Genomic DNA, 12,292 nt, shown 5'->3' with positions numbered 1-12,292 from the left:
ACATGATGAATTCCATGGTATTTCCGTGCCATGGTAGTGACCAAAAAACCATGATAGTACCATGGTATTTCTTTCATTCTACTACCATGGTACATTTTTGTAAGGGGAAGCTCTCGAAGTTGAACACGCGTGCACGCACGCGCACACACACACACACACACACGACTCAAGTTCACAGATTTTCAATAAACATAATTCTCACCATTTTTATTAGGAGTTGATCGATTTAAACAGTCATATTATCCAAACTAACCATGGGTTGTAAGAGTAGTACTGTACAGTGGATTTGTGTTCCTGATGTCCTTCATTTAGTCATATCTGTGGTATTCTTGCAGTAAATGTCTACGATGGATACAAAATGTACTAAACACAGACACACCAGTTATCATTATGCAGGACAGGGTTTTTCATGACCATGTGAGCTGACCAGAAAAAACTCCAGGCCCTAGTTGTAGAGTGTTACCAGGGGTACAATCATTAGTCCAAAGAGTTTTGCAACTAAAACAAGAGTTTCTATTGGACAAATTCAGCTAGGTCCCTACCCGTTCCGTTTGCCTCCGTTTATGAAATGTTGCGCAACAGAATCGGTGTAATGAATACACTGCTGGTGTTACCTGCTCAGATGTCATGGTCAAGGAAAACTCCTAACCTTTAAAGCTTTCAGCAGGACAGACCTTTATCAAAAGTGGCAATGCAGAGAGTGGTTGGTAACTCCTAGTCAAGATACGACAGGGTTCTCCAACTCCCGTCCTGGAGAGCTACTGGAGTGTGCAGGCTTTTGATCCAGACCAGCACTAACACACCTTCAATCTGCATTAGTACTGGGCTGGAACAAAAGCCTAGCTACACCCAGTAGCTCTCCAGGACCGGAGTTAAGGAATCCTGAGATACAGAGTATTGTACTGTTTGAGCTTTGGAAAACAGTAAGGCAGTGACATTCCATTGCAATATATTACGGAATTCATCGGATGGTTCTACTATGTTTCTTTGTCATACAGATTCAATAAAATGTACAACCTAAAATGAAAATAGGAAAAAGAAAAGCAATGCTCATGGACATATATCAAAAACATTAAGACAGAGGAAGCCAAACTATGGTATCATGTGTGTAAAAAGTCTAAAATCAGTTTAGCGGCAGGCAGCATCCATCTACAATGACAGTAAGTTGGCAACAAAGCAGTAGATCCTTAAGTGTTGAGTAGTTGAAGATGCAAAAAAATCTAAGGAGCAGAGGGGGTTTGTTGCTCGGGGTTGGTTGCTCGATGGTGTGGGGCAGTGTTACCCCGTCAAAGGGGAGGTAGTGAGTGACCTTTTAGGCCCCATTTGACCTTTCACCCCTGACCCCAGAGAGGGGTCACTCACTCAAGCTTGAGGAGCTCAACGTCAAAGATGAGGGTGGCGTTAGGGGGGATGACCCCGGGGTGACCTGTGACTCCATAGGCCATGTCAGGCGTACAGGTGATCTTCGCCCGCTGGCCCACACTCATCTGGGGCAGAGAGGGGAGGAGGAGACAGAGGGGAGGAGGAGAGAGGGCGGGAGGGAGACAACAGAGAAATTGTCAACGCTTCCTTATCATGTGTTGCAATATTATCATAAAATATTATGAGTGCAGATGGAGTCGCATTATCTAACGTAAGACAATGCAGTCTCACCTGTGCGATTCCTTCCTCCCAGCCCTTGATGACTTCCTGTCGCCCGATCTTGAACTTGAAGGGCTTGTTTCTGTCTCGAGAAGAGTCAAACTTCTTCCCATTTTGCAGCATACCTGGTAGAGAGATATCACACAAACACTGTTAAGTCAATGGTCTTCCTAGGTTCAGGTAGGTTCCTAGGTTAATTTGAATGTTTTTTTTATTTTCATGTGTTCTGCTTTGAGTACTACTGAGTATACATGAGTGTGCTTGTAGGTATTTAGGTATTTATTAGGATCCCCATTAGCCGCTGCAAAAGCATCAGCTACTCTTTCTGGGGTCCACATGAAACATGACATAATACATACAGTACCAGTCAAAAGTTTGGACACACCTACTCATTCAAGGGTTTTTCTTAATTTTTACTATTTTCTACATTGTAGAATAATAGTAAAGACATAAACTATGAAATAACACACATGGAATCATGTGTGGTCCTCTGTAGCTCAGCTGGTAGAGCACGGCGCTTGTAACGCCAAGGTAGTGGGTTCGATCCCCGGGACCACCCATACATAAAAAAAATGTATGCACGCATGACTGTAAGTCGCTTTGGATAAAAGCGTCTGCTAAATGGCATATTATATATATTATTATGTAGTAACCAAAAAAGTGTTAAACAAATCAAAATATATTTTATATTTGAGATTCTTCAAATAGCCACCCTTTGCCTTAATGACAGCTTTGCACACTCGTGGCATTCTCTCAACCAGCTTCACCTGGAATGCTTTTCCAACAGTCTTGAAGGAGTTCCCACATATGCTGAGCACTTGTTGGCTGCTTTTCCTTCACTCTGCCTTCCGACTCATCCCAAACCATCTCAATTGGGTTGAGGTCGGGGGATTGTGGAGTTCAGGTCATCTGATGCAGAACTCCATCACGCTCCTTCTTGGCAAAATAGCCCTTACACAGCCTGGAGGTGTGTTGGGTCATTGTCCTGTTGAAAAACAAATGATAGTCCCACTAAGCCCAAACCAGGTGGGATGGCGTATCGCTGCAGAATACTGTGGTAGCCATGCTGGTTAAGTGTGCCTTGAATTCTAAATAAATCACAGACAGTGTCACCAGCAAAGCACCCCCATACCATAACACCACCTCTTCCATGCTTTACGGTGGGAAATACACATGCGGAGATCATCCGTTCACCCACACCGTGTCTCACAAAGCCACGGCGGTTGGAACCAAAAATCTCACATTTGGACTCCAGACCAAAGGACAGATTTCCACCGGTCTAATGTCCATTGCTCGTGTTTCTTGGCCCAAGCAGGTCTCTTCTTAGTATTGGTGTCCTTTAGTAGTGGTTTCTTTGCAGCAATTCGACCATGATTCACACAGTCCCCTCTGAACAGTTGATGTGTCTGTGACTTGAACTCTGAAGCATTCCTGTGGCGGTCCTCATGAGAGCCAGTTTCATCATAGCGCTTGATGGTTTTTGTGACTGCACTTGAAGAAACTTCTTGAAATGTTCCGTATTGACTGACCTTCATGTCTTAAAGTAATGATGGATGCTTATTTGAGCTGTTCTTGCCATAATATGGACTTGGTCTTTTACCAAATAGGGCTATCTTTGATGTCGTCACTATTATTCTACAATGTAAAAATAAAGAAAAACCCTGGAATGAGTAGGTGTGTCCAAACTTTTGACTGGTACTGTACATGGCAACACCTCCTCCATTTGCATTTCTATCTTTCCTATATATTCTATAACCATGTATAGCTACTACTGCATAATCAAATGAATTATCTAAGTGTGTTTCAGAGATGGCCAGAATATGAATGTTTTCTGATGTTAATAAGTTGTCCATTTCATTAACCTTCTTTCTCTGGCTACATATGTTAATATGGCCAATTTGTTTTTGTCATTTTCTGGGTTGCTTGTTTGTTTTTAGTGCTAAACTGAGAGGCTTATCTGAGGTAGACATGTCAGTGACATTTACATTTGAGTCAATGGTACTGAGTGGGCTGCCCACAGTGGGCTTCTTCCTAAGGCATACAGTTTCAGTGCAAACAGTGGAATAAAATTATATGTGCATATGATTATTGCAGTCAATACCCTCGGCGCTAACAGTTAAAGGAACATAGATTAGATTACTTTCATTTACTGCACTTCTATTTCTCTGGGATATAATACGATTTCCATGTCCTCTGTTGCTTATTTATTATGACAGGGAGGACTGGAACACTACCAGTCCGTCAGTCTCTTAAGCAGTTCGCTATGTTGATGGAGATAATCCTGTAGCATCATTTGAACACAAAGTAAGGCCTACACAAGCATATTTTCCTCACAAAGATCAGTTATATTCAAGTCATTCAAACAATTCCCCTCAAAACAGCACTGTTTTACACGAGGTCAGGCAATCCTTCACCTCCACTGCAAGGAACTGTCTGGAATGCCTAGGAATCATTGCATTCCAAATTCCAACATCAAAGGCAGATTCTGATAATATAGGGCTGGCACAAAAACAAAAGTAATTCCACTGGGTTTCATTTGCAGATCCTGGACTCGTTTCAATTTTCTAAATGAACAAAGGGAATGTGAAATAGAATCAGGCCACTGCCTCCTTTCTGTAGATTCTTTCTGGTGGCTAACTAGGCCATGTCTAGCCTGCATCTAGAACACAGGGGAAACACAGACAGACACAGGACAGGGAGAGCGAAACAGTAGTGGCACGACAATGAATGTGCCCATGAACATCTGTCCGTTCAGGCATGCTAACAACATTAAGCCCATTGAACACTTCCACCAGAGGCACTGAGACAGAGACACTGCAGAAAATACTTAATAATTTACCTTTCACAGGCTTGGGACAAAATCCTAATAATAATCCAGGGCAGAATCTTTTCAATGTATACAGTGCCTTGCAAAAGTATTCATCCCCCTTGGCGTTTTTCCTATTTTGTTGCATTACAACCTGTAATTTTAAATGAATTTTTATTTGGATTTCATGTAATGGACATAAACAAAATAGTCCAAATTGGTGAAGTGAAAAAAATAACTTGTTTCAAAAAATTCAAAAAATAAATAACGGAAAAGTGGTGCGTGCATATGTATTCACCCCCTTTGCTATGAAGCCCCTAAATAAGATCTGGTGCAACCAATTACCTTTTAGAAGTCACATAATTAGTTAGATTGCACACAGGTGGACTTTATGTAAGTGTCACATGATCTCAGTATGTAGACGCCTGTTCTGAAAGGCCCCAGAGTCTCAGGCGCTAAATACAGAGAAATTCCTGAGGGAAACCTGTTTCAGTCTTCCAGAGATTTGAGACTGGGACGGAGGTTCACCTTCCAGCAGGACAATGACCCTAAGCATACTGCTAAAGCAACACTCGAGTGGTTTAAGGGGAAACATTTAAATGTCTTGGAATGGCCTAGTCAAAGCCCAGACCTCAATCCAATTTAGAATCTGTGGTATGACTTAAAGATTGCTGTACACCAGCGGAACCCATCCAACTTGAAGGAGCTGGAGCAGTTTTGCCTTGAAGAATGGGCAACAATCCCAGTGGCTAGATGTGCCAAGCTTATAGAGACATACCCCAAGAGACTTGCAGCTGTAATTGCTGCAAAAGGTGGCTCTACAAAGTATTGACTTTGGGGGGGTGAATAGTTATTCACGCTCAAGTTTTCTGTTTTTTTTGTCTTATTTCTTGTTTGTGTCACAATAGAAAATGTGCATCTTCAAAGTGGTAGGCATGTTGTGTAAATCAAATGATACAAACCCCCAAAAATCCATTTTAATTCCAGGTTGTAAGGCAACAAAATTGGAAAAGAAATTCACCCACGGTCAGTGGTGTGAAGTAACTAAGTAAAAATATATTTGAAGTACTACTTAAGTATTTGGGGGGTGTATCTGGGCCCGGTTGCATAAAACACCTTAAGTTAATTTTCCCCTTATCTTTTCCCTTAAAGTTTCCTTAACATTAAGTCAGTTGCACAAAACATTTAAAGGTGAATTTCCCCCTTAAATTAAGTGAAAAGGTTAAGGGTGCCCATTAGGTCCCTTAACTGCTTAATTCAGTATGGATATCAATGTAAACATCATTTGTGGAGGTGAATGTTGCTTTCATTTACTTTGGTTACAAAAGGAAACATCAACCAGCTAGCTAGCTACTTAGCTAACCAATGGAAGGTGCACAATCTATGGCTACAAAGCTAGCTGGCTAGTTAGCTATAGCTACTCTGTAAGCTAGCTAAAGTAACCACAAGAAATGTGGTTTAGTATCTTCTGAAGCAATTTGGTTAAAACTATCCTCTGCAACGCCCTTAAACAACTGCCTTAGGTAAGGGAAAATTATTCCTTAAGGGAAACACTTAAGATGTTTTATGCAACCAGACCCTGTACTTTACCATTTATATTTCTGACTACTTTTACTCCACTACATTCCTAAAGATAAGATGTACTTTTTACTCCCATACAATTTCTCTGTCACCCAAATGTATTAGTTACATTTCCAATGCTTAGCAGGACAGAAATTGTCCAATTCACGTACTTATCAAGATAACACATGGTCATCCCTACTTCCTCTGATCTGGTGGACTCCCTAAACACAAATGCTTGTGTTGGAGTATACCCCTCGCTATCCATAAAATAAAAAAAACATGTGCCATCTGGTTTGCTTAATGGTTTGCTTAATATAAATAATTTTAAAGGATTTATAGCTTTTACTTTTGCTACTTATTTATATTTAAAACCAGACACTTTTAGACTTATACCAGTGTTTCCTCTGCGTTCATTTAAGTGTGGCGCTGCGCCATGGAAGAATCATTGCAACCACACCAAAAGAAACATCCTATTTCTACCAAACATAGTTTCAATAAAGTTCTGTAAAGTACATTAGCTTTTCTTGGTAAATAGATCATCTGTCTGGGTTCAACACAGTTCAAGGTTATTTAGCTCTGTGAGTTGTGGCAGGCAGCCTGCAACTCAAGAAACACAGTGCGCCAATGACCAGTGCACAAGTGACCAGTGCTCGATAGACTCTCTGCGGCACAAAACACAATTCACTTGAATCACCTCAGAGTGAACCTGCGTGAGAAACGGCACGCCAGGGACCAGTGCGCGAGTGACCAGTGCGCAATACAGAAGCTCTGCAGCGCGAAACACAATTCACTTGAATAACCTCAGAGTGCACCTGTGTGAGAAACTGCAAGAAAGGTACGTTAGCTTGTTTGTTTGACTAACATTAGCTAGCCAACTAGTTAACTACATAAGCTAGCTATAACCTAAAAACTACTAACATAATTTATATCTATTATATTGCTGCCACAATTGTAACGGCAATTAGCTATCCAATATCCACAAGTATGTTGATGATGGAAACATGGTTAACTAAAGTTACTGAGGTAGGGATGCATGAGGGACAGAATGGAGCAGAGGAGAGGAGAGAGCCAGGAGGGGAGATGGAAGGAGAAAAGGAGAGAAGGAGAAGAAAGAGGAGTAGATAAAAGGAGAGGAGGAGGAGAGAGGAGTAAGACCAAGTGCGCACCACCGGCAATCCGGATGGGACCTAAAGTGGCTTAAAATTGACAGACTGAAACCATGGCTATATAATACGCCACATGTTTAGTCAAATTTCCTTAATTAGGCTAAGGGCTAAAAATGTTTGTGTATATTTAGTCTGTACTAGTCTACAGCATTGTGTAGTGTTGTAATGCTTGCTATCTGTAATAGGTATTGCCCCAGCCACCAGTAATTCCACTAAACAACACTCTACATCCCGTCTAGGAATGTTCTGCCGCCTGTGCCGTTAACATAGGCAGGCTGCTAAGAGGGGTGTGTCAAAGCGGCCTTTTATTGAAATAGGGGCCCAGACTCATCGGCTGGACTATATTAACCGGCACCCAGGGACAGAGCAACACATGGAAAGTGTGAGGGTTCATGCAATGCTGGCAAAGGGTAAAGATTGTTCTATTGGATCCTTCCATTTCTCAAAATGTCTTCTAATGTAAAAGATGTCTCAGATTGTGCACTAACCGTGTCTCAATAATAACGCATTATGCCTGTTGCTGTTCACAGGCTCCTCAGTCATGGTTGCATTCGAGCCAGCCGCAGTGCTTGAGCACGAGGCCGCCATTGGGGTTTTTAAATGTCTGTACCATCTAACAAAACGGGAGCAGGCCCACCACACAAACTTCCCAGAACTGCTGGACCTTGCTGAATTGCTGGGTTGTTACAAAGCTCAAGGTGAAATAAGTGCTCCACAATGTTTTTGTTCATATTTTCTTCACTTGATATTTAAATGTCACCAGACTTATTTCACATTGTTCTCATTTACTTGAAGATTGGCAAGAACACAAACTACAGGTCACACATAATAGTGGACGAAATGTTTAAGATTCTGGCTCAAGTTGTGGAGGGGCCTATCCTCCATGCCAGGGGTTCCCAAACTCTTTCACCCGGGGCCCCCCTTCCAGCATTGGGGAACATCCCATGCCCCCCCAGCGCACATGCACGCACCATGTACAGTGGGGGGAAAAAGTATTTAGTCAGCCACCAATTGTGCAAGTTCTCCCACTTAAAAAGATGAGAGAGGCATGTAATTTTCATCATAGGTACACGTCAACTATGACAGACAAATTGAGAAAAAAATATCCAGAAAATCACATTGTAGGATTTTTAATGAATTTATTTGCAAATTATGGTGGAAAATAAGTATTTGGTCACCTACAAACAAGCAAGATTTCTGGCTCTCACAGACCTGTAACTTCTTCTTTAAGAGGCTCCTCTGTCCTCCACTCGTTACCTGTATTAATGGCATCTGTTTGAACTTGTTATCAGTATAAAAGACACCTGTCCACAACCTCAAACAGTCACACTCCAAACTCCACTATGGCCAAGACCAAAGAGCTGTCAAAGGACACCAGAAACAAAATTGTAGACCTGCACCAGGCTGGGAAGACTGAATCTGCAATAGGTAAGCAGCTTGGTTTGAAGAAATCAACTGTGGGAGCAATTATTAGGAAATGGAAGACATACAAGACCACTGATAATCTCCCCTCGATCTGGGGCTCCACGCAAGATCTCACCCCGTGGGGTCAAAATGATCACAAGAACGGTGAGCAAAAATCCCAGAACCACACGGGGGGACCTAGTGAATGACCCGCAGAGAGCTGGGACCAAAGTAACAAAGCCTACCATCAGTAACACACTACGCCGCCAGGGACTTAAATCCTGCAGTGCCAGACGTGTCCCCCTGCTTAAGCCAGTACATGTCCAGGCCCGTCTGAAGTTTGCTAGAGTGCATTTGGATGATCCAGAAGAGGATTGGGAGAATGTCATATGGTCAGATGAAACCAAAATATAACTTTTTGGTAAAAACTCAACTTGTCGTGTTTGGAGGACAAAGAATGCTGAGTTGCATCCAAAGAACACCATACCTACTGTGAAGCATGGGGGTGGAAACATCATGCTTTGGGGCTGTTTTTCTGCAAAGGGTCCAGGACGACTGATCCGTGTAAAGGAAAGAATGAATGGGGCCATGTATCGTGAGATTTTGAGTGAAAACCTCCTTCCATCAGCAAGGGCATTGAAGATGAAACGTGGCTGGGTCTTTCAGCATGACAATGATCCCAAACACACCGCCCGGGCAACGAAGGAGTGGCTTCGTAAGAAGCATTTCAAGGTCCTGGAGTGGCCTAGCCAGTCTCCAGATCTCAACCCCATAGAAAATCTTTGGAGGGAGTTGAAAGTCCGTGTTGCCCAGCGACAGCCCCAAAACATCACTGCTCTAGAGGTGATCTGCATAGAGGAATGGGCCAAAATACCAGCAACAGTGTGTGAAAACCTTGTGAAGACTTACAGAAAACGTTTGACCTGTGTCATTGCCAACAAAGGGTATATAACAAAGTATTGAGAAACTTTTGTTATTGACCAAATACTTATTTTCCACCATAATTTGCAAATAAATTCATTAAAAATCCTACAATGTGATTTTCTGTATTTTCTTTTCTCATTTTGTCTGTCATAGTTGACGTGTACCTATGATGAAAATTACAGGCCTCTCTCATCTTTTTAAGTGGGAGAACTTGCACAATTGGTGGCTGACTAAATACTTTTTTTCCCCACTGTATATTTCTATGGGCACAAGCACGGTTCATGACACAAACTGTTCACACCCCTCTTGTTGGTGGAGAGAATTTTGTAGGTTGAAAGTTTGTTTTCTGCAATTCTACACATTTTGTCATGGGTTGCAAAGAGAATGTTGCAGTTTTAAAGAAAATTTTCTTGCAATTCTTTACATTTTGTCATGTCTAATGTGTATTCATGTGATATTTGAGTGGCAAAATAAATTACAACAATATCTATGGGCAAAAAAAACATAAATAAATAAACTTTAGCTGAAATGGGCTAGTTAATCTGGACATTTCTGACAAGTTAGAAATAGCTCTCTAAGGTATTCAATGACTAATATGACAAGACGAACTGATGATGCACTACCCAATTTCGAAATTGCACCTTGTGCATTCTACTATTACAACATTCAAGAGTGGGGCGCTCTTCACAGTTTGGGAACCACTGCTCCATGCCATCCAGACATCTGTAGCCATTGGCCTGGAGGCTGATAAAACTACAGATGTGGCAACTAATAAGCAGCGCGATTTACATGTCAGGAATTATTTCAGTAAGAGTTAAAATTATTATTAATAGTGATATTCTACAGTCATGAGTAATAATGAAATTGTGTATGGATTTTTGTATGTTTTCCAGATACATGGACCAAGAGGGACACCTTTTACAACCAGTTCCTGGACCTAGTGTCAGTCCTAGATGGCAAGGGACATCATCGTTGCCGCCATCAAGGAGGTGCTGCACATCAAAAAGAGATAATAAGAGAGATTGTACGGCCTGGGCACTGATGGGGCTGTAGTGATGACTGGTATAGACACAAAACAGTCTTAGAATGAACAAAAACAATTACTTTTTTATTTTTTACAGTATGTCTTGTGATGCAAATTATTTTCCTCATCTTCCAACAGGACAACATAGTGGTGTGGCAAAAGAGCTAAAGGATGCCTTCCTATGGATGGTGTCTGTGGCATGTGCAGCCCACCACCTTGCTCTGACCTGTAAAGATGCATCAGCTGAGGTCCCCTATATGGACACTTTCAAGGAGCTCCATAGTTACTTTGCCAAAAGCAGTAACAAGACAGAAGTCTTGAAAGCTGCTTCAGCGACCCTGGGCCTTCTGTACTTAAAAGTGAAGGTGAGATTATGCATCACATTTCTTCACTTGGCTACTCTGGTCTCATCTTGTTTACCTACTGCTTCTACACTCAAAATACATGTATTTTGCAGGAAGTAAAGGATGTTCGCTGGCTTTCCCAGCACCTGGCCGTGGCTAATCTTCAGCGAAACCTGAGCGCAGTGTTGACTGAGGAGGTGGAGGTGAACCGGTGCCCAACTGCTAAGGGCCTCTACGCTTTCTGTGTCACGTACAGGTAGGCCTACAAATTAACTCCAAATTAAATAATGTACTATGTTGCTATTACTGCTTTCAGTGACTCAAAACTATTTCAGTGGTCCACATTGTGGTTTTTAAAACCTTTTTGTAGTGTCAATTGATGTATCATTGTGGAGTGACAAACCTTTCTAACTCTAATTTGTGGCAGCACTTTACCTGCAGGCAGACGTGCTGCCTCACCTGACGCGGCTTCAAAAGTATTCCAAAATGAGGATGTAAACTTCCTGGCATTCTATCTTCATGTTCAAACGTGTGCAAATGTCTCAGTTTCACAGAGTCACAGGACAGCACTACTCAATGAAATAACTCTTGTGTTGTAGGTCCCTGTGACAATGGCCTCACTCCTCGCCATAAAAGATTCTGGTGATTCCCAGCCCCCGGGGTCATTTCTGAGCCAACTCCACCAGGACCTCAATGACCCAATGGGTCTGGGCGCATTCAACATCAAGGAGAGGGAGAGGCCAGGTGGAGAAGACCAAGACCAGGGAGCAGTTCTGGGCTCAGTTCAGAGGAGGTAAAAACATTTGTTTTTAAATGCTGTTGGATAAACTAAAATAAACAGCTATTAATCACTTATTTTCTGTTTTGTGCTGTAATTAGGTCATGGATCCATATCTTGTTGGCCTCCAAGACAGCCTAGACCGGAGGTTCCAATACCTGGAGATTCTGGGGGCCTTCAGTGTGTTGGGACCTCAGGCTGCGTTCTCTAGTGAGAGGATGAACACCTTTAACCTGACCATCCTCTCCAGGCAGTTCTTGCAAGCGCCAGAGGCTGCTGTGCCGCAAGAGTGACCCTCTTACAAGCAACATGTGCTAGTTGGAGTATTCAAGGTATGGCATGAATGTGACAATCTTTTGAAGAGAACAATTTAGGCCAGTGTTGCCCAACCATTTTTCCTGTTGAACTACCACTCTGTTGGCGCTTCTTTAATGTTGTACATCTTTTAGTTTTTCATGTATTTCAGGGGTTGGACCAGCTGACGACAATGACAAAGCTGGCCTCGCTGTTTGATGAGTGGGGGCAGCTCTACCCCTGCCTTAGCCAGCAATCGCACTGACTATACCAGTGTCTTCCGTTAATTGTGAGAGGGCCTTCTCTGCAATGAAACGAGTAAGAACATTTAAATGTGAAAGTAGATCC

The 12,292-nt window shown here is 42.2% G+C and overlaps 1 protein-coding gene and 1 long non-coding RNA gene across 5 annotated transcripts in view; one reads left to right on the top strand and one right to left on the bottom strand.

Moving 5' to 3' along the window:
• Positions 1–192: 192 nt before the first annotated feature.
• Positions 193–12,292, bottom strand: part of LOC121548733 (peptidyl-prolyl cis-trans isomerase FKBP1B) — a 26,506-nt gene continuing 14,406 nt past the window's right edge. For both annotated transcript variants that reach the window (XM_041860279.1, XM_041860278.2), the window contains exons 3-4: positions 1,654–1,766; positions 193–1,487 (exon numbers count right to left, since the gene is read on the bottom strand). In XM_041860279.1, coding sequence (XP_041716213.1) covers positions 1,359–1,487; positions 1,654–1,764 — 240 coding nt within the window. In that variant the 5' untranslated portion in view covers positions 1,765–1,766 and the 3' untranslated portion in view covers positions 193–1,358. The remainder of the gene's footprint in view (positions 1,488–1,653; positions 1,767–12,292) is intronic.
• The window catches only part of LOC121548734, an 8,344-nt gene continuing 1,500 nt past the window's right edge, over positions 5,449–12,292 (top strand). Inside the window, exons 1-8 of one of the 3 annotated variants that reach the window (XR_005996686.2) lie at positions 5,449–7,586; positions 7,707–7,874; positions 10,398–10,566; positions 10,667–10,893; positions 10,986–11,128; positions 11,472–11,665; positions 11,752–11,982; positions 12,100–12,262. This is a non-coding gene — a long non-coding RNA (uncharacterized LOC121548734). The other 2 variants (XR_005996687.2, XR_005996685.2) reach the window with 2 other exon arrangements.

Source organism: Coregonus clupeaformis, chromosome 33, assembly GCF_020615455.1.
Source record: "Coregonus clupeaformis isolate EN_2021a chromosome 33, ASM2061545v1, whole genome shotgun sequence".
In the NCBI taxonomy this organism is placed as follows: domain Eukaryota; kingdom Metazoa; phylum Chordata; class Actinopteri; order Salmoniformes; family Salmonidae; genus Coregonus; species Coregonus clupeaformis.
The sequence above is the reverse complement of the archived record's forward strand: the minus strand, read 5'-3'. Positions and strand labels throughout refer to the sequence as shown.